The 17957-nt window shown below is 31.4% G+C and overlaps 1 protein-coding gene across 1 annotated transcript in view; it reads right to left on the bottom strand.

Annotated features, from left to right (window-relative positions):
- Positions 1-17752, bottom strand: part of LOC107439451 (uncharacterized) — a 117204-nt gene extending 99452 nt beyond the window's left edge. Inside the window, exon 1 of the mRNA XM_071184325.2 lies at positions 17607-17752. Within this exon, the coding sequence (XP_071040426.2) occupies positions 17607-17655 (49 nt within the window). The 5' untranslated portion in view covers positions 17656-17752. The remainder of the gene's footprint in view (positions 1-17606) is intronic.
- Between the last annotated feature and the right edge of the window lie 205 nt (positions 17753-17957).

Raw genomic sequence — 17957 nt, 5'->3', positions numbered from 1 at the left:
AATGGGAAATATGATTGTAAATTTATATTAATGCATGTCTTTTTCATAAATTATTCAGTACATTGTTATAAGAAAAATTAAATTTTCTTAAGAAATATCATTTCTTTTTCATTGGAATTTTATTTTAAGTGAATTCATAAAAGCAACCAAAATATTAAGGCTACAAGGGACTTTAAATTACAGAAAATCCGTCCAAAAAAATTAGATTTTCTGCTTTTTGTGTTTTTGAAATCAAGTCATTTAACTAAACATTTTATAACAAGCATGTTTTGAATCGGAGCAAAATTGACTAAAATATGGCATTTTTTTTTTTTTTACTACGCCCCTTGTTTGCATTTTCTTGCCTAATTTTTTAACTAGTTAATCAGATCATATTTATATTATTTATCTTTTAAAAAAAGGAAATATTTGTCCAAAATTAGAATTTGCTATAAATAACTAAAAAAGCCATTTTTCTCAAAATGTCCTTTTTGACAAACTTACGAATTTCAAATTGTTCCAGCGAAATGAATTTTTATTCTATTGAGCAGAAAATTTGATGATAAATACTTATTAATGTTATTAACACTTTGTTAGAATTTTTTTTTCAAATTTCGTGAGTAGTATTACATTTATATATGAATCTTTTATTACGATCTGATGATTTTTTTCCGGAAATTTTGTTTTTTGGTTGTTTTTTACTGTTAATCGTTTCTATTGTAAAAAATAGAAAAAGTACTCCAAACAATTTCAGATGCGGGGAATAATATTAAAAAAAACATATTAAAAAAACCCAACATAAATTCAAAACTTTAATTTTTTTTCGATTTTTTACATTTTAAAATATTTTTTTGAATTTTTGTATATAATTTGTTTTAAACGATATAATAATTAATAATGGATAATTTATTGATTCTAAATATATAATTACAATAGGTTTCAAAAATGTTAAAGAAAAAAGTCGGAGCTTCCTTAACTCTTCCACGGTACACTAGGATGAACACCTTGGGTCCAACGGAACACAACGCTGTACTAGACTATATTATACTTTTACATAAATTTGTTTCAGGCTCATGGGATCCCCGAACACAGCACTGATTAGAACGATGGCTGATTACATTTTCCCGCATTATTATCACGCTGTGTTTGATTATTGAAGTTATAACCAATAATAAGTAGTCAAAACATTGTTTCCGCAAAAGACCTCATCCAGCGCTTCCTCTCTTTACAAACTCCCCCCTTTTTCAATTTTTATGTTTTGGTTCTCACTTTTACCCGTGAAAGATTCTTTTGTTCTATCACCACCTGCTGCTTCCACCGAACAAAGGCACCGCAATTTTCCAACAGAACATCTAATAGATCTTTTGGAAGATGGAGTACTTGCTTAGGCTAAAATAATGAGATTTGGAGGCAGTTTATGTAATTATGCCAAAGTAATATTTGTTGATTAAAGTAAATAAAATAATTGTATAGAGATGTTCGTCACACTATTAATATCGAGATGAAAGTATAAGAATTCTAAAGGTTATTAATGAAATTAAATATGGCATTTCGTTGACGCTATTTTCGTTTTGTCCCCTTCATCTTTAATAAGATACAAGTTCTTGAATGACGCTAAGAAAAGAAAAGATAATAGACGTTGTCTGTTGAAAAGAAACAACGAGTTTTACTAAAAAGGATTTATTAGGTACAGGAGTTACTGTTTTTTTCTTCTTTCTCTTTGATCAAAAGTGATTAAACCAGTAGTTAAAAAATTAGGGTGTCATAGCTCATTTACTTTGAACACACAAACAAAAGTTTTTTATTTGATTCAAAGCTCAAAAACTATTTTCCTTTTAAATTTTACTTTAATTTAAAAATAACACCATGCTCAGTTTTATAACTAAATATTACCACTTTTACTTCTGATACGCTGTAGTAGTTAAAATATAGATTTTAATCCAAAAATAGGTGAAAATATATTTTGTTTTTAGCAGGATGCCACCAATCTTGTTAAACCAATCATCTAGTTTGACGTGTGTAACTCAATATGCAATTATTTCTAAAAAATAAAAAGTTAGTGGGAAAAATACTTATAAAGATAAAAAAAGACTGGTAGCGAGAACATCATTTCATTTTAATTTTTGAAAATATATACTCACTGAAACTACCATTACTTATTAATGTAAAGAAATACTGAAACTATACTTTCAATGTTACTAAAACTACTTGTAGTTACCAAAGCTGTTTATAGTGTTACCAAAACTACTTAAAGCGTTAATGAAACTACTTGTAACTTTTCTTTTTCCTAATATCACAAAAGCTATTTAAAGTGTTACCAAATGTACTTTTTGTATCACCAAAATTACTTGTAGTTTTATTGAAACTTCTTGTAGCGTTTCTATCCGGGAACGTTACTAAAATAAATGAAAAATCTTTGAAAACAGAATAAATTTTGAAAAATTGCAATACTTTATAAAAGAAAAACAAAGACGGTAAGAGTATACAGTAATTGTGGAAACTGCCCAGATACGCAGCTGACACCATGCCACATCTTTGAGTGTCCAGCAATGAGTGCTAATCTGAGAGAAATAGGAGTTTTGCCGTCATTGATAGACCTTTATGACGATAATATCAAGCAAATCGCAGAAGCAGTAATCAAGACGCATGGAACAATTTGATTCGGCTATGTCATAGACACGACAAAAAAAAGGACGGTAAGGAAAAACAATGAAATCTCGAAGTCTACATAAAAGGAATGTAAGGGTTAAAAATAATAGACTCCACATCAATCTTCAAAATATGTAATATCGTTTTAATTTCTTCAAAATCCAAAAAATTTATAAAATGTATAAGGGGGGAATCTGCGGACTTCCTCTATAATATGGAAAAAACTTCGAGAACTCCTTTTTAGTGTTGTTGTTGTTACTTATGCTACTTGCCATTCAGCAAGCCTGCTTGAAATCAAGTGAGTTTTTTAGGTAGAGGGTGCGATTCTCGTTTTTATCAGTGGCGCCATCTATGGCTAATAATATGATTTCAGTCACAGATCGTCTTATAGGGTGAACCCGATCATATTCTATTCATTCTTCCACGGATCGTACTTTTGACATGAACCAAAGAACGCAATTCAGTACTCTAATTAGTAGTATTTATTATGGGAACTTGGAGCACTTTGTGAACCCGACAGATTTAACATGCACCAGTCACCATTTAATACACGGAGATTCCTCTGCCGGCGGAATTCAAACCTCTTTAGCTCTGAGACGAAAAAATATTTTTCATGCACTGCACCGTAAGTAAACAATGAGTTGCCGGAGAATTATTTACAACATTCGAAAAGGCTACTCAATCGTGACATCGTTGCGAAAATAAGACAGAAACAATTCCGAAAGATTAACCCTGTGTGGCACAGAATGTTTCCCACGCATTCAAGCATTCCAAGGTGTTTTAGCAACATAACTCGTCGTGTTACTAAAACTTCTTTGTAGCTTTCATGTTCTGTAATATTAAACAAATCAATTCATAATGTAATCGAAACTACCTGTAATATTTTTTAAATTAATTTTAGATTTCCTATATTGTTATCGAAACGTTCTGAGTAGTGTTACTAAAATTAATTGCAGATTTAAAATTCGTAATATCACAAAAGCTGCCCTAATAGTTACCAAATATACTTTAGTGTTTATAAAACTGCTTTTAATGCTACCATAACTTTTTTTAGTACTAACGAAACTACTTGTAGTTTCGTGATATTTCGTAGTATCACGAAAGCTATTTATAATGTTACTAAATCTATTTTTAGTGTTGCTAAAATCAAAAAACTACTTGTAGAGTTTCTATCTTGTTATGTGACTTAAAACTGTCTGGAAAATCTTTGCAAAACAGAATAAATCTTGGAAAATCGCGATACTTTAAATAAGAAAAGTAAAGAGGTTAAAGGAATTGAATAAAATCTCGAAGTCGAAGCAAAAAGAACGTGAGGGATAAAAGGAATAGTCTCTACATCAGTCACCGAAAAAAGGTAATATCGTTTTAAGGCCTTCAAAATCCACAAAAATTTCAAGAATGCGAAGGGAAGGGGGTGGACTTCCTATTTAATATAGCAATAAACTTCTAAAACACCTTTTTAGTTCTTAAAAGAACAAAAATCTTTCAAACATCGCGCCGTAAACAAACAAGAAATTGCCAGAGAATTATTTATTACACTCGAAAATGTCTCCCAAACATAACATTGTTACGAAAGTGGGACAAAACAAATGCAGGAGACTAACCCCGTGACGCAGAGTTATTCCCACAGATCCAAACATTCCAAGCGGCACTAAAAGAAGAGAAGGAAAAAAAATATTCTCAGCTATAAAAACGAAGTGTGACTAACTGTAAGTGACGGGCAAGTCACCCCCACCCCACACCCAACAAAGAAATCCGGAAAAATAAATAAAGGAACTCGAACGAATAGAAAAAAAGTTTTCCCGATTTTTTTTCCTTCTCTGGGCGTGTTTCTTTTCTTTCCCTATTCTCCTGTTTTTTGCCGGAAACGTTTTCCCTTGGCTGAAGCTTCGCAGGGAATATTTTGTAGGATAATGAGCTTTTGTGGCTGAGCTGGTTTATTTATACCAATTTATTAAGTCAATTAGTTCATTCTCACTTTGGAGTTGAGGCTAAGAAGTCAAGAGACACGCTTAACTTCTTTCTGTTCATTTCCTATCCCTTGATAGAATGTACTTTATTATTTTGATTTACTACTTTAACCTCGTACTTGCGGAATTTACTAGGTTATAAATGGAGTGGTTTCGGTTTCTAGTGTAAAATAAAACTTTTTTTTTTTCGATACGAAAAATGAACTTTAGTCAATCGAATATCTTCCATAATGTTTAATTACCATTTTCCTGTTAACTCCATAATCCCACGTTAGTAGAATTTAAGGTCCTTATCAGTAACAAACTGAACCATTATTATTGCTGAAATTTTTACCATTTAAACAATTTTTGTAAACTTCGAAATGAAGGAGAATTCGACAGTGGAAGGTCAGAGCTATAGGGAGGAACGTTCCAAAGGAATCGTATTTCCACCATGCAATGCTAGGCCTCACACATAGGAGTATGGAGTGATATTACATACCCCATTTAACCCATATCGTTCACAATCGGATTATCGTTTATTACAAAGTTTACAAAACTTCTTTATATGCTAAAAATTTCAGTAATAGCAATGACCTCAATTCGAATTTGGTTGAGTTTTTTGTTGATTAAAACCAGAAGTTCCATGAACGATTCATAATGGATTAAGATGGCAAAAGGCCATCGAACAGAAAGAAAGTATATTTGATTGAAAGTTCATTTTTCGAATAGAAAAAAATTAAGTTTAATATTACACTAAAAATCTAAATTATTTGTCTGCCAACCAAAATGACGTTGAAGTTATTAACAATAATATTTCATTGTTAACATTCATCTTTTCAATAAAAATAGTGCAAATAATGAAATACTTTTACAGTAGATAAATGTTAATAACGAATTAATTTAAACACTATTGTTTGAAAAATAAAATTTCGTGAAAAAAATTTTTTTTTGCCCATGGGCAAAATGGGTCGTGGTTTGGATTTGATGGCGTTCACACACTTTTCAACTATATTCAAGAGTAATAGTAAACAGAGCGCATGCGTGGTCATTGCATGCGTTGCTATGGCGACTGCTGCTGTTTTTCTTTTCACTAGCAGGCATTTTTAATGTATTTACATAATAATAATTTAAAGTATTTTTATATTCTTTTTATTAACGTATAATTACTGGCTTGATGGTGATTTTAATATAAATATGAATGCTGAAAAAGGAAAAGTATTTTGTGACACACGTACATAGCCAGTATATGAAAATCAATCCGACGACAATCATCAATGGAAGACAGTTTTGTGCAACCCATGATTTGAAATGTTTAAACGGCGTCAATCCAGAAAGAAAAAGCATTTGACCAATGGGTAACCAGTGATCCAAATAAGGAGATCACAACTTTTTTGTTGACTTTTTTTTTTAGTTTTATTTTTGAGTAAGAGAAATTGCATCTACAGAATGAAACAAAACTGAGTGAAAACGAGAGAAGCGAAAATGATCACCGAAATTCCAACGTCATAATAATCTATTCTATAAGGTACGATCCCAAAGTGAATGTTATTAAATTATTTTAACAGAATTTTATTTTCATTTTTTTTGCAGTCATATGTTTATATTTTTATCATTAAACAGTTATGAATTTTCTAATATAAATTCTAAGATTCGGTTTTTCGTTTGAATGTCTTTTAAAACCTAAAATCATAACTTAAAGGAAAAGTGTGATAACAGAATTTATAGTTTTGTTTATTTGTATTTATTCAGAGATGGGGCTGCAACCGAGGTTTCTTTTTGGTAATTACATCCTTCTTAAAAGGTATCAATTTTGGTTCTGACCGGCAACAAGTGAGGTCGTCTGACCTGTGATTATTTGTTTTTATCCTTATTTTTTAATAAAAAGTTGTTAAATTTGATTTTTTTTTAAAAAAGTCCATAAAAATTGAACCCTCGTTACTTCAATGCATATCTACCATGGCCATTTCTGTATAGTCAGAATATGAGCTAGCTTTATAACTTTTAAATAACTAGCTTTATGTCTTTGAAATAATTTAATTACCGTGTGGCGTAACTACCACTACGAAAATTAAAACATCAATTCACTGGTATATAAAGCATGCTAATTTCATTTTATCATGAGGTACCTTTCGATAGAAGAAGGTTGGTAATGTCTGATAACTCCTCCCCCGCAACCGGTTTATTCAGCGTAGTCTCTCATTTTCACTGCTACTTCAATTTTAAAAAGCCAAAAGAATTTCCCACCTAAATTATTTTGTTATAACTTCCCAGCAATCAGTTTTTTTTTGCACAAAATCATCCTTTGCAATTATTTTACAAAACATTGTTTAGAAAATATAAGTTACTAGAAGTTAACTAGTGTCCAGTGCTATCGTTTTTAAGTATCTGACTTGTGCAAACACATGATTTTGAGCAAAATTTCTAAAATTGAGTATATTATAAATTTAAAGTCTCTGTAATTTAAGCTTTCCGAAAACTTTTGTTTTTACTCCATTTATTAACTACTTTACTTTACTTTTGTTTTTACTCCATTTATTTGTTATAGCAATTTTTGTGCAAGGGGATAACATTGGATAGCCTAATGATTTTAAGTCTTTAAATACGTTAATCCCAATATCATATTTTTTTCACATTTTACACGATATCTCAAGTAGTTTTTGAAATAACTGTCTACAATTTTTTATGAGTGTCTATGATTATAGCACACATGTTTCGAGCTACAGGCTAGGAGAAAAAAGTAGAATTTCATTTTTTACGCATGTTTTTTCGCAAAGGCAAGTGCGAAAATTTTTTAAAAATTGCTTTTAAGCAACATTGATCCCTAACTCGGTTGTATATGCACTTGCTTTTAAGATAATAGTTCAAAACATAGTTGATAGCTTTCTAAATGAAATCCTCAAGGGATTTTTTGTTTCGGGGATAGAAAGTTCTTTAAAGTGTTTAGTGTATATGCAAAAAAATGCCTTATTTTTACCTGAAAATTGACAATAAAAAAAATTAAAATAATTATAATTTTTATTGCTGGTTTTATAATTTTTTACACATTATAAAACAAATGAACTATTTTTTTTTTTAAAATTTATATTAATATTTAAAAAAAAGTTATCAAAACTAGCCGGATTCCTTAAGACAGTTTTTATTTTCTCTTTAAAAAAAAAAGAAAAAAAATCAGGTTAATTAAACAGTCTTAAGCTTTTATTTTGGAAAACAAAACATGAGTACTTGCAGCGCTGTGTATCCAATATAAGTCTCTTGATTTAGTCTTAAGGTCTGGTTTCTTAGGACAAGCGCCTTATCTGGGCGTCAGCGGAAAGTTGACGTAGAGCTGACGCCAAAAAAATACTTTTTTGTTAGCTCAGCGTGAACAGTCGGTCCAACGCAGACATTATCTCTCATTGCGCATGCGTTAATAACGTAAACAAATAGTTATTTTGAATTTGTATTGATTTTGTTATTGTCGACCAGTGTTTTAGAGAACAAATAATGACTTTGTCCCAGAAAAAACACATTATAGATGAGCTAAATGAAGAGTGCTATGTTTAATGAAGAAGCTATGTTTAATGTCAAAATCAAAATTTTGACTGATTTCTATGTGCTGTTGGATGTTGTCCGCCATTGCTTCTGTGGTTAACGTCACGTTGAAATCCAACTGCAGTTGAGTTGAACGGCAATTGTAGTTCAAGATGAGCGTTCGATGACGTATACTATCAAACTCACAAATGGACCAATCAGAGGTTAGCGCTGATTTCCAGCTGGCGGCGTCCTGTCCTAAGAAACCAGGCCTTTAGTCAGGTGAATTTTTTAAAACTTAAGTGGTAGCAAACAAATGAAATTAACCCCTTAATTTGAATATCGTATTAATGAACTACCGATATTCTTATAATAGCACTTTTCATACCATTGTAATATATAAAGCCTGACATTAATGAGATACCTGCGAAATTTCTTTAAAAAACTGAATTTTGTGTTACTTTTATCGGTTAATTTATTTTTTCAGTTTCTTACAACTAATAAAAACTGAAAGTTTTTTTTTTGATAATTGCAGTGTTTTCCAAACCTCGACTAAATAAAAATTTATTTTGGACTTCATTCTTACCATTAGTTTACACATTATCCAACCAACCATAATTGCTAAAATTTGTTTGACTTCATTACTCTTTCAATTTAACCAATTTCCTTGAATGCCTAAAACTGACAATAAAACAAAAAACTTTCAACTCAAATTTTTTTTTTTTTTTTTAATCCTTGGAGTGATATAATTAAGTGAAAAATAGGAAAATCTAAAAAAAAAGTCTTGCTTCAAATATTTGAATTACAAATATTGAAGAGGATTTTTTGTTTTTCGATTCGTACGATTTCCGCTTTTAACCTTTATATTTTTTAATGAAAGTTCCGAGGATAAATTATTTAACTTCATTATACCGGCGGAAATCTGAAATGATTTCCGGACGAAATCAAGTGAAATAACCGATAGCCTAGCCGTGCAGTCGGAACTATACTCCTTTTGGTTACAAGGAAAGCAAATCTAATTACTTTTCCAAAGTAGGGTCAAAAGCAAGGAAAGGGCTAAGTGTGCTTCAAGCATGGGACTTTCTTTTTTATCATTTTCAAACTCCGTTGCACTTTCGCTACTCTAATAAGCAATGCTTTCTCCAATTCTTTTCTTCTATTTCCTTTGAACAACGAAAAAGAACGATACTTTATCGTATTTACTTAATTCCTAATAACTATTTCCTAGAAAAGATGTATTGTTTTTATCTCTGGTATTGTTTTTTCTCTTTATAAAAATTCCTACTCCCTACAAAACATATCTGCTGCGCATTCTAAAATATTAAAAAAAAAGAACTACAACTTCAACTGAAGAGAGAAAAAAAATTACAGATGTTTCTCCCAGAGAATTATTCATTCTAGCTCGACATATTAATACTCTTAAATTAAATTTCCTTAAGTATTTTCATCGATTGTTTGCATTTATACATTTTTCAAGCGTGAGTCTGATTTTGTTGTTTATTCTTTCATGTTTACAGCGATCTCTATTTTGCATGTTTATTCACTTATTCTTAAAAAAATAAAAAGCTTTCTTTTCGAAACGATGATAGAATTTTTTGGGCACATTTGCATTTTATCTCGATAAAAATAATTAAATCTTTCACATATTTTATTTACAAATTATAGCAGGTATGGAACATTAGAAGATGTCGCTCAGAATTATAAATTATGAATTATAGTTTTCTTAAAACTTTTTTAACCAATTTATTTATAATTAATTACTAAGTTGTCTTATAATTTAGTCACCTTACTTGTTTTATAATTTTGTTCCTCTCATTAAATACATTTTATTATATTCCTTTTATTTAATGTACAGTGTGCAAAATAAAAAAAAAACGGACCACCCAAAACAACTTTTGATCTAATGATCGGATCACGCTCTAGGACTCAATCTTAATGGTTCGAGGGGGAGACCTCAAATACGTACAATTAATTAGTTCAGACGATTTTAAGATACGAAATCAGACACAAAAACGTACTTTCTCTGAATTAACATACGTTTTTTTTTTATCGACGGGTTAGGATTTCTGACCTATTAAACATAGGGGGTGGCCGAAATGTGAGAAATAGGGTCCCAATAGTTTGGTCAAGAGATAGGTCCAAAGTTTGGACCCCTTAATGTTAATATTAAATTTTGTGTATTTTCCCATATCTCGATAACTTTTTAAGCGAATTGAAAAGTTTTTGCACTCAATTATAAAATTCATTTATTCAAAGATAATTCCAAGCGAAAAATAACTTTTAGTAAATATTTTATTATTTTATTTAATATTATTCAAAAAAAATTTTTTTGAAGTATGCATTTTTTACATCATTTTAAAGAATGTAATTTTACGTTGCAAAATACAAAATTTGAGTGAAATCGGCAGAATAGTTGTTAAGAAAATAAATTTCAAAAAAGTTTTTTTTTTTTAAAAAAAATTCGATTTCTTAGGAACTATTCGATTGATTTCACTCAAATTTTGTATTTTTCCATGTAAAATTATATTCCTAGAAATGATGTAAAAAATCGTATCCCTTACAATTCAAAAATTTTTCGACTAATATTAAATAAAATAGTAAAAAGTGATAAATATATTGACTAAAAATTATTTTTTGCATGGAGTTATCTTTAAAAAAATACCCCCCCCCCCAAGAAACGGTCCTTTGTTACAGGTGGTTTATGCTGATTCTTAGTCTTTAATAAAATTGGCAACTTATGTGGATGTAGTTTACTAAACAAGGGAGCACTGCAAACTCTTTACTGTCTATACTTCCGGATTACTGTTTCCGGAGTATGTTGAAGCCGTTTGGCTCACCATGTGATCATTGTGTTTTGAGACTATCTTCAGTTTTATTTCTTGTATACGTGTATTTGTTACGTTATTTATTATTTATATTTAAAGAAAGAATTATGTTATAAGAATCGTTATTTGAAAACTTGTCATTTCAAGATGTAAGAATCGTCGTTTGAAAAAAAGAATCGTTCTAAAACACTTCTTATTTTGTCAACCTCGAAATTTAAACCTTATTAATACCGACCTCGAAATTTAAACCTAAATGATAATTTTTAAAACGAACTTAATTTCGCTGTTCGAACAATATGCTCACAATAACGCATGATGGTACACGGCCTGCATCAAGAACAGTAATAAACAAGTAAAAAGAAGCTAAATGGGGACAAAAAATTCTTTCTAAATCTAGCAACCATGTCACTTTTTTTAATAGTAACACATTTACATAACTATAAATACAATACATTACTAAAATACAATACAATACATAACTAAAACGAATTTTCACTTCAAACTCGCCAAAATTTGTTAATATCTTATGAAATACGGCAGATTTGAGCTCAGAAATGAAATTTATTTCTTTTTATTAAAAACAAAACACTGGATCGCGGCGAAAGACAATTTAACAAAAATTTGGTTCAAAAATGCTTACATATAAAATTCAGAGGGGAAAAACTGTATTTTAGACGGTGTAGAAACTTTATGAACACTTGAAAAAATGCAGTAAAACGAAAAATATTATTCTTTTTATTAAGCTTCACAGTTTTTAACATGTAATTTAATTTCCGTGAATATGATAAAACATGTTACGACATTGTCCTACCAATTATCTCCAATTTCAGAATTTAACGGATTATGAATTATGATTTCGATTTCATTAAAAGTTCGTAGAATTCACCTAAAAAGCAGAAAGAAGCAAAACAATCTTACTCTACCACTCTTGTTTTCATGCATTTCTAAGTTCAAGTCGCGATCGGAAGTCTTTTGGGTCCCTTTTTGTATTTAATATTCACTAGTTATTAATGATGAGAGGAACTATCTCATCCCCTTTTACGCTGATGATACGATTATTGCAATAAGATCTCTGAACCCTAATCATGCAGACAAAAACCTAAACAAGATTATGCCATCTATAGAAAATTCGAGTGTTAGTAACAAAATTTCAATCAATACAGTAAAATCAAAACTAGTGTTAATTAGACGCAGAAAAACGCACAAAATTATAAAGGAAAAGGTGTTCCAATTCACCCAATGTATTCCAATAGTTACTAAAGCAGACTACCTAGGACTTTAGCATCAACAACAAATTAATCTGGAACCTACACATTAAAAAAGTCATAAACAACAAACTAATCTGGAACCTACACATTAAAAAAGTCATAAACAACAAATTAATCTGGAACCTACGCATTAAAAAAGTCATAAACAACAAATTAATCTGGAACCTACACATTAAAAAAGTCATAAACAACAAATTAATCTGGAACCTACACATTAAAAAAGTCATAAACAACAAATTAATCTGGAACCTACACATTAAAAAAGTCATAAACAACAAATTAATCTGGAACCTACGCATTAAAAAAGTCATAAACAACAAATTAATCTGGAACCTACGCATTAAAAAAGTCATAAACAACAAATTAATCTGGAACCTACGCATTAAAAAAGTCATAAACAACAAATTAATCTGGAACCTACACATTAAAAAAGTCATAAACAACAAATTAATCTGGAACCTACGCATTAAAAAAGTCATAAACAACAAATTAATCTGGAACCTACGCATTAAAAAAGTCATAAACAACAAATTAATCTGGAACCTACACATTAAAAAAGTCATAAACAACAAATTAATCTGGAACCTACACATTAAAAAAGTCATAAACAACAAATTAATCTGGAACCTACACATTAAAAAAGTCATAAACAACAAATTAATCTGGAACCTACACATTAAAAAAGTCATAAACAACAAATTAATCTGGAACCCACACATTAAAAAAGTCATAAACAACAAATTAATCTGGAACCTACACATTAAAAAAGTCATCAACAAAGCCTACGCTGCATATAGCTATCTCAGACCAATTATTAGTTCACGCTCATAATTACCATTATATCTTTAAAAAAAAAACACTGTACTTAATGTGTATCAGGCCGACTCTGACTTACGCCTGATCTGCTTGGGCAGCTTAAATCAATCTCAAATTAAAAAACTAGAAATAACTCAAAACAAACTGCTCATGCATGCTTACTAGTGCAACAAACAAACAATTCGAACCGATCTGAAGATATAGACACCGTTAATAAATTCAGTGCTACTTTCTATAGTCATTCGAAAGATAATGACCCAGCTGTATTTAATCAGATCCTCAATAGAGAATTAATCATAGAAATGAAAGATTATAATCCAGTAAGCTCATTTCAACTATCATATGATATACTATCCAAGCACTATAAATAACACCGATTTAGAACAAATTTCAAAACTCAGATAAACTGCATACTCTGCACCCGTGAAGGCCGGCTAGTCGGGGAGAGGCGAGGGAGTGTGCTGGGAGTCACCCCCCACTTCATATAATTTTTAGAAATATCTTTCCTCAGATGGAAGTAGGTTCTTAAATTTAAATTTATTGTCCGCTACCGCTTCCTATACTTACTCGCACTGACCTTTTATTACTGCCATTATCACAGCTGCCCATGGGTACTACTAGAGTGAGGAGTACGCTTAGCGGACAGGTCATTTGTAGCAAGCATCACTTCAAGTTCAAGATGCTACCTGCCTCTACTTGTTGACGCAAACATGCATTCATTCTGATGTTAAATTAGTGGAAAAATTTAGTAAAATAAAAGAAGCTGTGTGATTTTTTTAAAGGATTTTCTGAACTTTCGTTCTTCACCTTAGAAGATGCCGGAAGTATTACTCATTTAACGTGACCCAGTGAGCACCTGTGAACCTAAGTCACGGAGGCGGGCAACAGTACCCACTCCACAGATACCCATTTATAGGGTGGGCCACATTCACACATCATACAATACAGAACAGCAGAAGCTAGCCGGCAGAAGTTGAATGAAGATTTTTCAAATGGAATAAATTACTGAAACAAAAATTGTCCAACATACAGAGGTTTTTTTATTTTATTATCATAACCGTCGCTGAACAGCCGATCCGATTTGTGGGTTTATGACTACCAATGTGCAACTACGTATCCCTGTAATTTTAAACCCAATCCAGAAGAAAAGGGAACTCCTGGATCAAGTACATTGGGAGAAAATTGCTTCCATGGAGGGGAGGTCTTTTTGATGGAACTAACCTACATTGGCGTTACATGGAGAGGAAGACGATATCGATAAACCATGGCTGGGATTCGAATTCGGTTCACCTCATTGGAGGACGAAAACTTTATCTCCTGAGCCATCGCTGTTCGTATACAGAGGGTTTGGACAAAAATATGGAAGCACTTCAACACAGCTCCATGTGAACAATTTTTCGTTCGTCAACAAATGTTTTGGAAGATTTATCATGGCACAATTTGAAAGATCAAGCTTGAAGCTTTTAGAAATGGCGTCTTTTTTACCCGTGCATAATTTATATCGGCCAAATGAAGATAAAACCTTTTCTTTTTTGGTACCACTATAATAAAAAAAGTGCTATATAGTATAAATATTGAAATCTCTTTGAATGAATTTATAGATACTTGGAAAAAAAGTTCTTAATTCCTCATTTTCGCCGTCTCCTCATTTTGATCGATGCAAATGGGTAAAAATGACACCATTTCTGAAAGCTTCAAGTATGATTGTGTAACTGACAGTTTTGCCATCTTCTAAAACATTTGCTGCTGAAAGTAAAATTGTTTACATTGATTTAATATAGAAGTACTTCTGTCCAGCCTTTGTAAATTTCAAAGTCAAAAACAACGTAAATCAAAATTCCTGATTTTTAAATGTCTAGTACTTTATAAAATATTTTGCAACAAGCGAAGTAGTTAGCTGGCATGTAATACTACAATTTGCCTAAAGTGGTAAAACTCGACTTTTAAAGACTAGTCTGTAGCAGAAAATGTAATAAAAAATGTTTGAAGCATTTTATCATTGTAGTAGGAGTGAAAAACAAGAAAATATATAATTAAATAATTTTTACACAGGTGGAAAAAGTTTATATAGAATATGTTCTAAATAAATTAATATTTGGAGCGAAGTGTGATGCACTTATACCATATGTGTTGTAATTTTATGTGTAATTTTGAGACTTTTCCTATTCATAAATGATTCTCCTAACAATATCATTGCCAAACAAAATATCTAACAATAGTGGCTTCACATAATTTTTCCCAAATATTTCCATGCATACAAAAAATGTTATTCCTTTACAATTTCCTAAAAAAATTTCAAAATTACCTAAAAGTCACTCTCTTGACCTGTCCGAAACTTTTACTTAAATTTATTTTCCATCTTTTACACCAACATTTCAATATTTTTTTTTATTTCCGATTGACACTCGTCCATGAGGTATCAGTAGTGCAAATTTGTTGTCTCTCAGAGATACCATATTAGGTGGGCAAACGTTGCTCCCACTATAAGAATAGATAGTACGGAGAATGAGCATGCCTTTTCCGGGATTGGAACCCAGGACTTTTCTGATGTGAGGTCAGCTCCCTAATCCCAACAAAGTCCAGTCGGGGCATTTCAGTAAATTAAAGAAGTGTTAGCAAACTATATATATTTGAAGGTGAAAAATAATCTTTTTTGAACACCGATCCCAGTGCTGACGTGAAATGTCCTCAGTGGTAGACGGGTCATGGGTTAGAGTCCCCTTGCCGTCAGGATTACCGTGGGAAGTTTTCATGGTTTTTCTTTCCTTGTAACGCAAGTTCCGGTTAATTCCATCAAAACGTCCTCCACGAAGGCAAATTTCTCCTAATACTGAATCCAGGAGTTCCCTTTCCTCCTAGATTGGGTTCAAAATTACAAGAGTTCAGAGTTGAACATTAGTAGTCGTAAGCCTAAATTGGGTCGGCTGTTCAGCGGCGGTAACACAATAAAAATAAAATATTATTTCAGAAAAATATAGAGAATCTGCATCACTGTTTACTCTCACCATTGTATTGGCTTTATTGAGTGCTTTGAGGATTTGATTCTCCCCATGTTCTTATAGCTTTGAAATTCTGAACTGAGATGCGTAATAATTTCTGCTTTCATTCTCCTGCACAATAGTTTCATTTTGTTGTTGTAGTTCATTTACGTCGCACTAGAGATGCACAATGGGCTATTGGCGACGGTCTGGGAAACATCACTGAGGATGATCCCAAGACATGCCATCACAATTTTGATCCTCTGCAGAGGGGATGGCACCCCCGCTTCGGTAGACCGACGACCTGCACGCGAAGTTGAGCACTTTACGGTAGAACAGTTTAACGAGGACCAATACCGCATACTCTGGGTCCCTACGCAGACTGATCCAAGTGGTCACCCACCCGCACACTGACCGCAGCCAGTGATGCTTGACTTTCGGTGATCTGCTGGGAACCGCGTCTTAACGATCAGTCCACTGCGGGACAGTTTTATTTTACATGGAAAAAAATAATAATACATATTATAATGATTAATAATCTGATGATTCTAGTAAAAGAACTTTCTAGTGCCTAACTCTGCCTTTACATATTAGTAGCAGGCCCGATATAAAAAAAAAATCGCAATTCCGGTTTGCAAACGATGCTCTGAGCCAGAAGATTGACTCAACAGCCAACACCGTTAAATTAAGTTCCCTTTATTTTTCTTATAAAAAGTAAGCATGATTTTTTAAAGCATTTTCAGTTTTGAAGAATTCGTGTTTTTAAAATGTCAAGTTGTTGGAAAATCACTTATATATCAAACGTTATTTCATATACAGCTCAGAAAAGTGAAATCATGATGAAAATATTTTTTTTTAAATATTTACCTTTTTTTTACTCTATTTTTCGTTATTATTTTTGTGTTCCATGTAAAACTTCCCCAATTTAAGAAAGAGCATAGCCATCAAGAAATAAAAATATAGATAGCAGTCATTACATGCAAAATATAAAAACATATTAGTCTATAAAAGATTTTTCAATTTACATTTTACTACCGATTCGAAAAGTTGTTTTTGGGATTGCCGAAATTTGTCAACTATGGGAAAAGGAAGAAAAGAACTAGACTTGATCATAGACGTAATAAATATTTCTTTTTAAAGTGAACAAAAAAAAAGGCATCATCTAAAATAACTTTTGATCTTGTAATCGGATTTTCAAGCATTCAATCTTTTCGTGATACGAAACGTAGAGTTTAAACATACTAAATATTTTGTGTTATTTTTTAAATAAAATCTGAAATAAGATTCAGAAAAATACGCAAGCCTGCTAATTTTTTACTGTTTTGGGGGGAAATTTCTTCTAAAGGAAGAACATATAATACTGAAAACAAAGAATATTAAAATTAAACAAAATGAGAAAGAATATAAAAAGCAAATGAATAAACAAAATCGCATTTTTTGGAGAATGATCTCATTTAAAGAAATATGTGTGAATAAAAAGAACTCATTTAAAATAAAATTCTAATTTGAAAAAATGACACTTGTATTAAAGCAAATATTTTAAAAAAAAATAGATTTAATTCTGTATGAAGTTGAGAAAACAAGAAAATTGCAAATTTCTATTTTCAAAGTACATTTAGAACAACTTACCGGGCATGAGGAACAGCAGCAAACAAATGATGATCTCCGTCCCTTTCATGAGTGCCGTGGAAGCATGTTCCGGACAGCCAGCGGTCGGACTTTCCTCCTTCCCATTTCACTAACCAACATCTAACCGGATTTCGTTCTCCGGACACGAGTTTTGGAGTTTTCGGAGTTTCCGCCTGAAGCGCCCTCTTTCCTGTCTCCCTCAAAACCAATAGGAGTTGTTTTCTATGTATGTTTCTTCAAAATTTTTGTTGCAACTTTAATCCACAGAAAAGTATTTTATCTATGCTATTTTATAGATAGTATTTTAAAAATTTATGTAGGTAGTCGAAAAAATTTCTTCTTCTGTTCCGC

The sequence above is a fragment of the Parasteatoda tepidariorum genome, chromosome 10 (assembly GCF_982258835.1).
Source record: "Parasteatoda tepidariorum strain Cologne lab strain chromosome 10, Ptep-v5.0, whole genome shotgun sequence".
NCBI classification, from domain to species: domain Eukaryota; kingdom Metazoa; phylum Arthropoda; class Arachnida; order Araneae; family Theridiidae; genus Parasteatoda; species Parasteatoda tepidariorum.
This window is presented reverse-complemented; position numbering and strand designations above follow the sequence as displayed.